This window comes from Colletes gigas, unplaced genomic scaffold (assembly GCF_013123115.1).
Source record: "Colletes gigas isolate AHSC1104 unplaced genomic scaffold, ASM1312311v1 Colletes_gigas_Sc00067, whole genome shotgun sequence".
NCBI lineage: Eukaryota > Metazoa > Arthropoda > Insecta > Hymenoptera > Colletidae > Colletes > Colletes gigas.
This window is the reverse complement of record NW_025106696.1, coordinates 368,428-384,482: the sequence shown is the minus strand read 5'-3', so window position 1 is coordinate 384,482 and position 16,055 is coordinate 368,428. Positions and strand designations below refer to the sequence as shown.

At 35.3% G+C, this 16,055-nt stretch overlaps 1 protein-coding gene across 1 annotated transcript; it reads left to right on the top strand.

Moving 5' to 3' along the window:
• Positions 1–13,114: 13,114 nt before the first annotated feature.
• Positions 13,115–14,652, top strand: LOC122403642 (the record flags this gene model as incomplete). Its single annotated transcript, XM_043407267.1, has 1 exon — positions 13,115–14,652. A coding segment is annotated over exon 1 (1,143 nt), but the record flags the coding sequence as incomplete, so codon positions are not given.
• Positions 14,653–16,055: the final 1,403 nt, after the last annotated feature.

Genomic DNA, 16,055 nt, shown 5'->3' with positions numbered 1-16,055 from the left:
GAGCTTGAAAACATCTCTCCTTAGGATAGGGATATTTTTTAATATTCACTAGCAACTAGACCTCTATAATGTTGAGACGGAAAGTTATTGTTCTAAGAATCGTCGTAGCAAGGTATAGTTGTAAAATCCCCGATGATCCTTTCAAGGAAAATTTGTTGCGTATAATAGATTTCTGGCCAAGTCATTATTAGGGGTGATATTTCCAATCGTATTTTGTATCAACATAGTCGTTCAGATCTTCGCGTAATTCATTGTTACGTATGTACGCATTGACGACAGTTCTAAGGGGAATAGTGAATTGTAAAACGCTTCTTTTAATTTGCTGTACGAAGGAAGTGAGTAAAGTAAACAAGATAGCTGGAGAAAAGAAGAGCATAGCGTTTCATCCTGAGTCTGTTAGCGGATTCCTCAGTTGAGGAGTGTATACATATAAAAATAAGTGATCGGTCGAGCGTTTGTGAGAGAGCGTAGCCCTCTGTTGACGAGTACGACAAGTGTCGCCATAGATTTTTAGCGGTCATACCCCATAATTCAATGCCACATGTTCAGATTGACTTGATGATTACTTTATAGATTAGAAATATGTTATCTACACTAACTTTCAAGTTCTTATTGGCGAGCTAATACATGTCTGTTCTTTTAAAACGAATTTAAACGAGTTTGGCTCGTATGTAGTGCTTCCATGTTAGTCTTGAATCTAGGTGCATACCCAAATATTTAATTATCTTAGTCTGAGGAACGTTTGCATTGTTTAAGACGACAGGTGGGATAATGCCTTTCCTTAAAGTGAATGTAATATGCTTGCATTTATCTGCATTCACTTTTATTCTCCATGTGTTTAGCCATTCTTCAATTTGTAATGAATGCTTTAATTTTATAGGTGTTTGTACAGGTATTCTGAATTTTTACAGAAAATGTTCTATCTTCGAGGTACGATTTTAAGTGCTGGTAATAAGGTGCAGGAAACTGCAGTTGCAGTTCTCACTGAAATCATGCCATACTCTATCAAAAACTTTCTCGATGTTTAGAAAGAGTATAATATTTCTTTTGTTCCAAGGCTAAGGTAATTTTGTTCGTCAGTCTGTGAATTTGTTCGATGGTAGGAAATTTATTTTTAAAATCGAATTGGTGTGGTGGGATTAATTTTGTTTCATTAATTATTTTCTTAATTTTATCTGAGATGATTTTTTCTAATAATTTCGACATTGCAGGAAGCAACGAAACTGGTCTGTATGATGGAGGCAAATGAAGATTTTTATTAGGTTCATGTAGCAACATCGTTTAAGCAATTTTCCAGGTAACAGGAAAATGTTACTACCTTGGGTGGCAGTTTAAGTATTAAGACATCGATTAGGTTAATACCAGAAGCTTTGCTGTTTTGAGCTTTAGCAAGGAGTTTTTTCACTTCTTTTATCGTGTATCTTGGGGTGTCTTGAACGTTAGTATCGTCTGAATTTTTTAAAAGTAGAGTAGCACGTGTTGTTATTAAATTATCCTAAATGTCTCCTTTTGTAGAATTGAGTCTGTCTGGAGGTGAAACCTTTTTACCAGATCTGGTTTGATCCGAGTTTGATGTCTTTGGTATTAAATTCCTTTAAGTTGCGTGACTACTAAGCTTCAAATCTGGATCTTCATCACTAATATTGTTCTCTTGTGCGTTTTCTAATATATTTTCGCTATTACAGTTATTTGTTGGATCTATTCTACTGTCTGTTGCGTCTGTAAGATCCCTAATTGTCTTTAATTATGTATCAGCGTAGCTCATGATATTTTTGTTCCACAGTCCTTTTGTGGTATATAGTATGTCTGTTGGGTCTTTTTTTAATAATACTTCATCTCCTAATCCTCCTTTGATTCTACCTTCCTTTTAACTTAGAATTACTTTGTTGTCTTTGTTGTTGGGATTGTTGTTCATAGTGATCTGAGTATGCTAATCTCTCTATGCTAATCAGCAGCCTTCCCAAATGAAATCACATTCAATAGAGATAACATAATTGACCCTCAAGATCCTCCATCTGTCGGTACATGATTTCTGCTTGTAGGAATATCTGAAGAGAGTGGTATATCAACATATTGAAACTCTTAAGGCAAATATTTGTCGTGCAATCGATGTAAAAGTGTCTGTATAGGAAAGGAGGTTGCCCCTTCATCTTTGGAACCTAAAAAACAAATTATGTTATTCGAGATCTTATGAAAATTTGTTAATAAATATTGGAAAGTTAATAACCGTTTCCCTGCTGGACCCCGTATATTTTAAATGGGTAATACTTAATGCGCTGTAGATACATACAGTCAGTGTAAAAAGTATTCGTACACTAGTCAATTTGAACAAAAACTTTGCAGAACTTTATTTGTTACAAAAGTATGTTAACAAAAACATGCATACATATTCTTAGAAATCTCCGGAACAAATGACATTAACAACAAATTATTTATTTATATTTATTATGAAAATATTAACAAATATCCAGAAATTGGCATGAAATATACGTGTAATAAGTATTCGTACAGTCTTTGATTCGTAACATTCCACATAGAACGATTACAAGATAATTCATGATATGTAAACATACTTAGCATCAGTATGTCTGGAGACGTTGTCGGTATACTGTAGGTAGTATCCTGAATTCAAACATTATCAACAAAATTATCAGTAAAATGGGACGAAAACGCAAGGAAACCTCTGAAGAAGAAAGGAAAATTGTTATAAATTTACATAATAAGTGTAAAACACTGAGTGAAATTTCTAAAGTTTTAAATGGACCGAGGTCCACGATTCAAGGAATCATTGACAGATATGGCGATCGAAAAACTGTAAAAAATAATCCAAGAAACGGACGTAAACGAATAATAAATGAGTATACCGGCCGATGGATAATTCGAAAAATAAAGCAAAATCCAAAGATAAGTGCGGTGAAAATCACGGCTGAACTTAAAAATGATCTGAACATTAATGTATGCAGTAGCACAGTGCGTAATTTTTTACGGGATAGAGGATATCACGGCAGAGTAGCTCGTAAGAAATATTTCGTAAATGAAATTAATGGAAAGAAACGATTGCAATTCACGAAAGAGTACGTTAATGTTCCTATGGAGCACTGGAACCGTATTACATTTACCGATGAGAGTACATTTAACATATTTGGGTCAGATGGACGATGTACAGTATGGCGAAAAAAAAATACCAAGTACGAAAAAAGAAATTTGAAGCCGACCGTAAAGTATGGAAGAGGATCAGTCACAGTTTGGGGCTCTATGAGTGCGAGCGGGGTTGGATCCCTCCATTTTATCGATGGTATCATGGATCACAAAATATACATCGATATTCGAAAAGAGCGTCGTCAGGCTAGTACAAATAAAATGCAGTTACAGGGCAATTATATATTTTTGCAAGATAATGATCCAAAGCATAATGCTTATAATACACGTCAGTGGATCCTATATAATGTGCCGCAGCAATTAAAAATCCCTCCACAGTCTCCAGACGTAAATGTGATAGAGCATTTATGGAGTCATCTTGAAGAAAAAATTCGAGACCATCACATTTCTTCGAAACAAGATTTAAAAAATGTACTTTTAGAGGAATGGAACAAAATTTCTAGTACTATAACCAAAAATTTAGTAAATTCAATGCCGCAAAGGCTTAAAGCGATTATACAATCTAAAGGAAATCCCACTAGATACTAAAATAGTAAATAGACTGATTTTTGTTACGTTTATGTACTAAAATTTATAGTTTTTGTTGTAAAATTAGAAGTGTACGAATACTTATTACACGTATATTTCACGCCAATTTCTGGAAATTTGTTAATATTTTCATAATAAATATAAATAAATAATTTGTTGTTAATGACATTTGTTCCAGAGATTTCTAAGAATATGTATGCATGTTTTTGTTAACATACTTTTGTAACAAATAAAGTTCTGCAAAGTTTTTGTTCAAATTGACTAGTGTACGAATACTTTTTACACTCACTGTAGTTCGTACAAATGGTTTAGTGTTGTTTCGAGTCTCGTTAAAAGTTCATTCGCGGACTCCTTTTCCCTTTGGGGACAATAGTGATTTCGCAGTGGCTTCGGTCAGCGTGGTATCAGCCGCGCGTTTGCAGTGATTAGGTCTGCGTAATAGTCGGTCACGCATCGACTTTCTTTTAAGTAGTGATGCCAGGAATTGATCAAACGGTTCGTATATGCTGATTTTCTCGGCCATCTTGAAAGTTCCCGCGGTTTTGAATCGTTCGCATTCAAAAAACGTAAGTTTGGTGAAATTTAATATTTTTATTCAAAATAACCTCAGTTATGTTTAGCACACGTTTGCCAATGTATTGGGTCGTTTAATTATTAATTAATTATCCAAAAAGTTTAGGTCTGGAGAATTTCTCGAAATGTTGATTTTTGACAAAATGGCGGACGTTCTAAGCGAATGTTTTGATTTTTTACGTAAAATGGCTATTATCAGGGTATAAAAACTAAAATATTCGACCGAAAATATCCTTGAAAGCAGTTTTTTTTTAATTTCTGACCGAGTATAAAATATACTAATGTTTATAACAATAAGGATACGCTATAAAGAACCTTGTTCGATGACATAAAATTCAGTCAGTTTCGATTACTTTCACTTGAATAAAATTGTAAACATTCGTAAAATATAAACAAATATGCCTGCAAAATCTCAAAATTAAAAAACTTATAATTCTTTTGTACAGAAAAAAATCCCTAAAAAGACCAAAAAAAATGAAAATCTAAACTAGAAAACTCCCTTAAGCAATCTTGATTGTTCAAGCATACTTGATTATTGAAATAAACTTGATTATGTATTCTTAATTGAATTATAGTATTATATTTGAATAATAAAATTCGCTTGGGTAAGATATGATAAGTTTAGATAAAATCAAGAATAATCATGGCACCCTGATGCACCATATCCGATAAATTTTCGTTTTTCTTCAAAACAAAATATTTTTTTAATCAAAAATTGATAATTGCATTTAGAGGTGATACCATTTTTATAATTATTGATTTTTATTTTTATTGTAGTACCTGCTATAGTCAAACTCATCCTAAATCTATTTTCATTCTGCATTTCAAATGTATAGAATGACTCAAAAACCATAAGACAACGTTTTCTTTGCGTTTGATAACGTTTCAGAACACACGGAATCAGCCAATCTATATCTATACTATTATATGTATAAAGAGAGAGCCGATTTTTATGTTCGCGCAAAACTCAAGACCTATTGAACCGATCTTCCTCAAATTTTGACACGTTATTCCTGCATACTCTAGGACAGACATAGGCTATGTAGCACGTCTCAGAAGCGCGTTAATAACATGTAATTTATATGCAAAGATTTCATGTGTACGACTGTTTGGCAGACCACGTGACCCCTGTATACGACAGTCTACTTGCGCGCGCGTGCGCATATTGGGCCCGCGCGATACCTCGCCCGTAGCAGTACTGCGATGTTACCGCCAGGTGGCGAAGCTTCTCGAGCGCTTTCTCGCGAGAGAATTGCATTATCGCGGATATACATGTCAGGACGATCGTCTGGTCATAAATTGCTTTTGCACAAGGTCGGGCGTAGCCGTGACGGGGCATGTTAGTTATTAATATTTTACTTTGAAAAAATTTGTACGCATTTAACAAATGCTGATAAATGTGAATTATTTCGATAAAAAATGTTGTATAGTTACTTGTAAAAAAAAATGATTAAAAAGGACCGAAAAATATTCGTACGATAATAGCGATTAGGGATGAAACGTGGATGAAAATCGGTGTTGGAGCCTGCCAGGCGGTAGTCCTCGCGATGCAGTGCACGGTTTTTATCCTTCGAGGTCATCGTCGGTGCGAGGAAACGAGATGACTCACGCGGGATTCGCCGAATTGTTTCGCCATTGAGCGAATCGTGGTTGCATCGATCCGAGCTCTCCCTGGCAAGGCGAATTACGGATTACGGGCATTGTCGAGGCGGAAGGCGGAGGCGGTGGCGGTGGCGAGCCGATTTTCGGCTCTGTTCGCACGCGAATCGCTCTCCTCGTCGAGTCACGCGAACCGCGGCGCGCACGCGGTGGCTGGCCCTTCTTAATGCGGCAGCGCACGTCGCCCCGCGAACAAGGTTCTGTTAACCTTCTTTCAGGGAATTCCCGGCCTACCAGCACCCCGAGATTCGATCGAAGGTAGTCGTGCTCGAGGTGAAGGTCAAGTTCACCACTCGGACTCGTTGGCTATCTCCGTGATTCGCAAACCGTTGCAACTTTCGTTGGAACGATACTCATGATTCGTTTTGTGGTGATTTTTTTTTTTTGTTTTAATGCTTGGTAGGCTATTTTGTATAGAGATTTTTCTAATATGTTTTCATTTATCTCGTAAGTATGTACGGTATTTTTTTCATTCAAAAATATTGAAATTGGTGGTTGTTATAGCTTCTTATTTAATTCCAAAATGGATGTTCTGTTGGTTGCAACGAATCTTGGAAATTTTTTTGTTTAAATTAATTGATTGTATGGTTCTAGGTTTTTGTACATATACATTGTATTTGGTAATGTTTCGCGAGTACAAAGTAATTTTTTTATACAATAGTAATTAGTATTGTAGGAGCTACGTGTCCTTGGAAAAAAATGTAGCTAATATGGCTGCCATGATTCCATTTTGTTTATCAGAAACAAATGAACCATTATACAATTTAATTGGTATGGATACAGTTACGGTGAGAATTAGGGAGAAGTAAAAATTTAGATAAATAAAACATGGCGAAATTTTTAATTTTGAGTTTATATTTTTTAGCTTCTTCTTGTGTTCGGTATGTTAAAGAAAAATAATAAAATTCAATATTTTTCAGAATCTCTATCATTGAGAATCATGATAGGTAATTTAAGAAATAAAGTTTCGAGATAAATACATTCATAATTTCTGCTATCAATTTCATAGAAAAGTATATACAATAGTTACAGTTTCAGCTTGAACTCCAAACCACGTTTTTCTGTTTGCGAAAATTCCATGTTACTCTTGCAATTTTGCAAATTACACGTATAGAAAGGGCAAAGATCACGGAGAAAAGGTTTATGATGGAATACGTGAATCTATTAGAAATTATCGCGTCATCGAGATTCCTGGTATCGAGGTATATTCTAACCTCTTTACTATCGAGAGTTCCACGAATTGAAGCAAATGGTTTTGTACACATATTTTCAAAGCCATATACTTTAACAAAATGAAATAAAAAAATAATAATCGATTTTTTCGAAATTGTCAGTACAGTTTACGTTATTATTTAATGAATTTTGCAATAGTAATAATATATAAAAATAAACAAATGAAGCGAAACTATGTTCCTGATGCACGTAGTCTGTTTATAGTATTATAACAATATTATGTATCTCTACTTTGAAAGGTTACAGTATTATAAAGTCTCAGGTGGTCATCGCCAATAAATTCGATGTATTTTAGTTAACAAAATTATTGTCATTACTTGATTATTTAAAAAAGAAAACAGTGAACCTATTTTTCAGTAATGGTCGTCTATTTTATATTCCTATAAACAAATATAAAATGTCAACCACTGTCACATTATGTGAAATACTGTATTAAAAATATTAATTTAGTTCATTAAATAAATTTTATTTATAAATAATTAAAAGCAACCACTATACCATTTTTTTTTTATGAAGGTCAATTAAATTATTTTATAATTATGTATATATAAAAATGATAAACTTGAAAACTTCGAAAAAGTGATATTTGCAAAATTTTGGTCTCTGTAACACTTAAATTATATAACAAATTTATACTATATACAGGGTGAGGCATTTTAAACAGGTCACCTGAATAACTCGCTTGTTTTTGAAGATAGGAGAAAATGCATTAGACCAAACTTATTTGGTATCGGGGGGCTCATAATCTGGTATTACCAATTTTTTTGTAGGTGGAGGCGTCAAGGAGATATGAAGGTCAACTTTGTTTTTTTAAATGGAACAGTATATTTTATTACTTACATTCTGATAGAGTGTTTCAAGGCGAATACAATGACCTATTATTAAGGTCATTCAAGGTCACCCAAAGTCAACTGCAATAGAAAATAAATTGTGTCAAAGCACTCTTCGAACACTTGGATACTTTGATACTGCTATTACAAGTGTTCAAAATGGCGACCTTGAACATGGATACATAGTCTAAATCGTTGCAATACTGATGACACTGCCTGGCAAATTTCATTTGTATCTATTACAGAGCAAGCTCTTCTTATACGTTCTTGCATGTCAAGTTTGGTAGTTGGTTTTTCGCGGTACACTTCTGCCTTTAATTTTCCCCACAAATAAAAATCGAGAGGTGTCAGGTCTGGGGATCGTGCCGGCCATTTGTTACTTCCTGATCGACCTACCCAAGAATCTCCAAATTTTCTATTTAGAAATTCTGTAACATTGCGTGCTGAATGAGCAGGGCATCCGTCTTGCTGGAACCACATGGATTGTCGTATGTCCAGTGAAGTGTCTTCTAACAATTCTGGCAAAACGTCTTCTAAGATTCTCAGGTACTTACTACTATTTAGCGTGCCATCAATAAAATATGGACCAATTATTTTATTATGAAGAAGACCGCACCAGACGTTTACAGACCAAGGTCTCTGTTTGTCGACTTCTCTCAACCATCGTGGATTATCTACCGACCAGTAGTGCATGTTGTGACGGTTAATTGCTCCATGGTTTGTAAATGTGGCCTCATCGGTAAATAACAATTTACTCAAGAACATTTCATCGTCTTGTAGTTTTTGTAAGCCCCATTCACAAAATTGTAAACGTTTTGTATAATCATTTTCAGTTAATTGTTGATGAAGTGATATGTGGAACGGATGAAATTTGTTAATGTGTAATATTCGTAAAATACTTCGTTGACTGATGCCACTTTCGCGTTCCAGTTGTCTTGTACTAACATGTGGATCTTGTATTACAGCTGCTACAATATTTATCGAGTTTCCATCATCAGTTGCTCGTTTGGCAAGATTACGTGTTTTGTTATCCACAGTTCCAGTTTCTTGGAACTTTTTTATAATGTTTGTAAAGACAGAAAGTGAAGGTCTATTATTACGATCGGGAAATCTTTCACTATACACACGTACCGCTTCCCTCATAATTCTATGACATTCACCATAAATAAGAACCATTTCTACTTTCTCTGCTATCGTGTAACGCATTTTAGAAAACTAAACACTTAGACTGAATAAATGTTACGAAGCTGTGCTCTAGTCGGTAGTAAAATTACCAATAATGTTTGAGGATACGGATAAGCGTACAATGTGATTGAATGTTTGTTTATCTTTTGTGACCCGTGTCACGCAATACACACACGTGATACACAAGTATTCGAAATGTACTCTGACACAATTTATTTTCTATTGCAGTTGACTTTGGGTGACCTTGAATGACCTTAATAATAGGTCATTGTATTCGCCTTGAAACACTCTATCAGAATGTAAGTAATAAAATATACTGTTCCATTTAAAAAAACAAAGTTGACCTTCATATCTCCTTGACGCCTCCACCTACAAAAAAATTGGTAATACCAGATTATGAGCCCCCCGATACCAAATAAGTTTGGTCTAATGCATTTTCTCCTATCTTCAAAAACAAGCGAGTTATTCAGGTGACCTGTTTAAAATGCCTCACCCTGTATAAGTGCATGTTTTCTTTTTGTTAAATACGATTTGAAAAATACAGTTTCTTTCATATTTTGTTAGTCCTCGAAAGTGATAAAAGACATTAAAAAATTGATAGTTACACTTCAAAGCGTTACCGTTTCTTTAATTATTGATTTTTTATTTTTATATTTATATCTGCTATAGTCAAACTTATCCTAAATAAGAATCTGTTTTCATGCTTCGTTTCAAATGTATGGAATGGCTGAAACCATAAAAAGATGTTTGTTTTTGTTTGACAACTTTCTAGAACATGCAGAATAGCCAATTATTAATATGTTGCCTCGAAAAAATTTGTACGTGTTTAACAAATGCCGATAAATACGTGTGAATTGTTTCGATAAAAAATGTTGTACAGTTGTTTGCAAAAAAATGATCAGAAAGGGCCTTAAAATATGCGTGTGGGTAGGAAAGACGTCGAGGAATAAACGTTTATTAGGTTCATGTGGAGTTGTTGAAACATCGTGATTTCTATTTTTAAAAAGGAAATGTACGTTAGTAGTTAGGTTGAATGGGGCAGTACGTTTATTCCTTAATCTACGATCAGGATCTTTATCTTGAACTATTTCATTAACGAAATGGCGGCTATCTGGCAGATACACAGATTAGGACAAATGGGCGTACGGGGGATTATTTCGGGACGATAAATTCAAGTTGAAGCCGATTAACGGCGGAACAATAAATAAAGACAATCCGGTATCCGAGAAGATAAAAGATTGATAGGAGATTGCGCGATGTACAAGAGGCTCCTCGAGGTCTATGAAAATAAAAAGTGACTGCAGTGGCCCTCGATTCGACGAGGGTAGCGTGTTCGAGTTCTATAAGAAAGAGAATTGTTTCTCTAAGGACTTAACCTCCATCCTCTTAATGAACGTTTGGCTTCTTCTACACCTGCGGTGTCGCAGAATCGGGTATCGACTACTCTACGGATGTTGCACCCACACACAGTGGGGCCAAATGCGAATCTAGTTAATAAAAATAACCATACTCGTTAAATACAGCTTACTGTATTAACTATTTTGGGGTCTTTATGAAGGGAACATGGTTTCACAAGTTTGGAACATGGAGGTTTGAATCGCGGAAACAATTTATTAAAACTTTTTACAGCTATTTGAATTATATACAGTGAGTGTAAAAAGTATTCGTACACTAGTCAGTTTGAACAAAAACTTTGCAGGACTTTGTTTATTACAAAAGTATGTTAACAAAAACATGCATACATATTCTTAGAAATCTCTGGAACAAATGTCATTAACAACAAATTATTTATTTATATTTATTATGAAAATATTAACAAATTTCCAGAAATTGGCGTGAAATATACGTGTAATAAGTATTCGTACACTTCTAATTTTACAACAAAAACTATAAATTTTAGTACATAAACGTAACAAAAATCAGTCTATTTACTATTTTAGTATCTAGTGGGATTTCCTTTAGATTGTATAATCGCTTTAAGCCTTTGCGGCATTGAATTTACTAAATTTTTGGTTATAGTACTAGAAATTTTGTTCCATTCCTCTAAAAGTACATTTTTTAAATCTTGTTTCGAAGAAATGTGATGGTCTCGAATTTTTTCTTCAAGATGACTCCATAAATGCTCTATCACATTTACGTCTGGAGACTGTGGAGGGATTTTTAATTGCTGCGGCACATTATATAGGATCCACTGACGTGTATTATAAGCATTATGCTTTGGATCATTATCTTGCAAAAATATATAATTGCCCTGTAACTGCATTTTATTTGTACTAGCCTGACGACGCTCTTTTCGAATATCGATGTATATTTTGTGATCCATGATACCATCGATAAAATGGAGGGATCCAACCCCGCTCGCACTCATAGAGCCCCAAACTGTGACTGATCCTCTTCCATACTTTACGGTCGGCTTCAAATTTCTTTTTTCGTACTCGGTATTTTTTTTCCGCCATACTGTACATCGTCCATCTGACCCAAATATGTTAAATTTACTCTCATCAGTAAATATAATACCGTTCCAGTGCTCCATAGGAACATTAACGTACTCTTCCGCGAATTGCAATCGTTTCTTTCCATTAATTTCATTTACGAAATATTTCTTACGAGCTACTCTGCTGTGATATCCTCTATCCCGTAAAAAATTACGCACTGTGCTACTGCATTCATCAATGTCCAGATCATTTTTAAGTTCAGCCGTGATTTTCACCGCACTTCTCTTTGGATTTTGCTTTATTTTTCGAATTATCCATCGGCCGGTATACTCATTTATTATTCGTTTACGTCCGTTTCTTGGATTATTTTTTACAGTTTTTCGATCGCCATATCTAATGATTCCTTGAATCCTGGACCTCGGTCTATTTAAAACTTTAGGAATTTCACTGACAAGGGGAGGTCATTCCCTGTCAACCTGGGATTTCAACCAAATTTGGCAGAGTTGTTGGGGCTGATGTCCAAACGCAATCTGTAAAATACTAGACGTTTATGGCCAGCCATTTTGTTAAAAAATGGCCTTATAGTTTAAAATTTCGAAGTTGTCGGATCGACGTTAAATTGTAGGTCTCGAAGAGGGGAACACAAAAGTCCAATACATTTTTGCCGTAACATCAATAGTTTAAACAAAAATTTGAGTTTTTGTGACGGGATAAATGCATATGTACCGTATAGTTGGAGCGTATTTTCAGCAGTCATGGTAGCCGTATAGTTAGCGTCTAGGAATTCGGGTCGGAAGACTGAGGTTCGTGTCCCCGGAACTAGAACATTTTGTTTTTTTTCTTTTCTTCGCTTATTTTTGAATTTTTATCTATTTTTAATTTTAATTTTTAATATCATGGAAAAAGATGGCTGTTACAAATAAATAAAATACTATTATGGTTATAAATGTTTATTTTCACACATACTTACAAACATATTCTCATATATATTTACATCTCACGTATAAATAAATACAAAAATTAGATATTTATTTCATACGGGTTTCGCAATGCATTGTATGATTTTTATCATAAAAACAGGAAAATCATAATGGTTTCATACACCAAGCGCGTGTTACAAATGCTTGTTCTGTACAGCATTTTTTATTTCTTAGGGCGTTGTAAAGTAAATAGCGCTTTTTGAGCGAATGCGTTATGCCCGGGTTGACCAGTGAAGGATTATATTGCGGTACGGTAAAGGAGGTAGAACCTAGGCACGGACGTCAACGATCGTCGCCGACTCGCGGGACCATATAGCCATAAAACATCTGCAAAAGACGCAAGGCAACTCTGCCGCATCGCTAATTCGGAATATCGTTTTTTCATCCCTAAATTTGCGCGACCTTCGACCTGGGGAGGATGTTTTGGGCACGTGTACCGCGACAGGCCTTACACTCTATTGCATTGCAATGTATTCAGTGCCAAGGTTCTTACCGTAATTTCGTCCCCTGTGCGAAGAAATATTCCGTAGCCCTGTACGTGATGAGACAAAGCCACTACAGAACAATACCAACATTTGGCTGCCAGAAATTTCCCAAAAATTGGAAAGTAACTGTCCTCACCAGTGCGTTGACAACCTAGTCGCCGTCACCCTTTGTATCTACCTCTACTTTTTATTTCCAAGACCACCCCCGCTATTTTCTCCAAAAAACCCTCCCACGACGTTCCTAATAACCAATTGCAGAATTATATCCGCTCAAAGCTTTCCATCACCTCAAATAGCCTCCACCAATCAGGAATCCTCCGACGTGTAATTTTAAGTAAAAATTGTCATCGAAGTTAGTTCGTTCCGACACCATACCTCTTGCAACATAGAAAAAACGCGCCTTTTGACTACCGATTTACTGCAGACTTTATCTACTAATAAAATGGAATCTCAACCGTCTACTTCGGTCGCAGCAGTGAACGAAGAGTACAAAATTATTTGTGCAGACGCTGTGGATTTCGCAGTACGTTCCTTGCGGTCAAAAGGTTTGATTGCCGAAAAAGCATCCGGCACCATGACAAGTGCTGCAATTATAATTGGGAATGAGTTTCTCAAACGCATCGAAGATGCTATAGAAGGCATGGTACTCTGTGAGGAAGAGGTAGTAGTCCACTGTGAAGAGGATGAAAATGCAGACGACCAATTTGTGGAGGAAACTGGTCCCTACGAAGAAGTATCCAGCGAGGGAAGCAATACTGACAATGAATCTACATACAGCCCACCCGCAAAGAAGGAGAAAAGAGAAGTTATTTCGTGGGCTACCAAAATAAAAGCAGTAACCGCTGCAAAACTCCATCCTACGTGGACTTGGAAAACCCTTCAGAGGAGTGTGACAAGGCAGCTGTGCTCTGCTAGCCAATTATTACATTGGAAACAGATAATTGAAAGAAATTGTTCTTCACATGAAAAATATCATGTAATTACACAGTGGACAGTAGACAGATTTCTCGAGGCTCGCCAATTGAAGAAGCAAATAACTACAAGAATGTTGCAATTATGGGCTTTACAAGCTTCAAATCAATTTAGATCAGATGATTTTAAGTTCAGGGCTTCAACATCGTGGGTGAAAAAATTAAAACGGGAACAAAGAATAAAACAACGAAAAATAACGCGTTTTATATCGAAGAAAGATACATTAACCGTGGAAGACATTATGAAATCAGCACAGTTCTTTCAAGACCAAGTTCAAAAGATAATATCCACATTTCAAGAAGATTACATTATTAATACCGACCAAACTGGATGCGAATACAAAATCCAACCCAAGAGAACGTTAAGCATTCAAGGTGAGAAGACCACTGAAGTTGCAGTGGGGAGTTTAAATAAAATATCACATTCGTACACAGCGCAGTATGCAGTAACATATTCGGGAAAACTTTTGCCAAAAATATTTTTGTGCCTGCAAGAAGTTGGAGGAAATTTTGGACCACGGGTAGCAGTAGATGTTCGAAAACAAGAAGAGGAATTAGGCAATGTACATGTAACTTGCACAAAGTCAGGGAAATTGCAATCTGATACCTATCAATTATTTTTGGAAAATATATTAAAACCTTACGTAAAAGCAAATAAATTCTTATTAGTCATCGATTCGTGGACAAACAAATCCAGCATTATATGACAGGATCTTTTATGATCCGGAAGATAAAAATATGGCTACCTGCACGTTAAAAGTGATACCACCAAAATGTACACCCATTTGCCAACCGTGTGACATGTATTTTTTTAGACAGGTTAAGAACTTTCTTTCAAGACTCCAAAACGCCCTAACATTAATCCGCGAAAACAGAGAAGTAACCAATAGACAGGATATAATAAAATTACATTCCATAATCCATTATCAATTATCTGTTCCAATTTTTACCGACATGATTAAATATGCATGGTATGCGTCTAAACTCACCCCTCCGAATCATAAAAAAGAAATCTTTTGTAACGTGAATCAAGTATGTTTTCTACACGACCTAAGAAATAAAAAATGCTGTACAGAACAAGCATTTGTAACATGCGCTTGGTGTATGAAACCATTATGATTTTCCTGTTTTTATGATAAAAATCATACAATGCATTGCGAAACCCGTATGAAATAAATATCTAATTTTTGTATTTATTTATACGTGAGATGTAAATATATATGAGAATATGTTTGTAAGTATGTGTGAAAATAAACATTTATAACCATAATAGTATTTTATTTATTTGTAACAGCCATCTTTTTCCATGATATTAAAAATTAAAATTAAAAATAAATAAAAATTCAAAAATAAGCGAAAAAAAGAAAAAAAACAAAATGTTCTAGTTCCGGGGACACAAACCCCAGTCTTCCGACCCGAATTCCTAGACGCTAACTCCACGGCTACCATGACTGCTGAAAATACGTTCCAACTATACGGTACATATGCATTTATCCCGTCACAAAAACTCAAATTTTTGTTTAAACTATTGATGTTACGGCAAAAATGTATTGGACTTTTGTGTTCCCCTCTTCGAGACCTACAATTTACGTCGATCCGACAACTTCGAAATTTTAAACTATAAGGCCATTTTTTAACAAAATGGCTGGCCATAAACGTCTAGTATTTTACAGATTGCGTTTGGACATCAGCCCCAACAACTCTGCCAAATTTGGTTGAAATCCCAGGTTGACAGGGTATGACCTCCCCATGTCAGTGTTTTACACTTATTATGTATAGCAATTTTCCTTTCTTCTTCAGAGGTTCCCTTGCGTTTTCGTCCCATTTTTTGATAATTTCGTTGATAATGTTTGAATTCAGGATACTACCTATACCGACAGCGTCTCCAGACATACTGATGCTAAGTATGTTTACATATCATGGATTATCTTGTAATCGTTCTATGTGGAATGTTACGAATCAAAGACTGTACGAATACTTATTACACGTATATTTCACGCCAATTTCTGGAAATTTG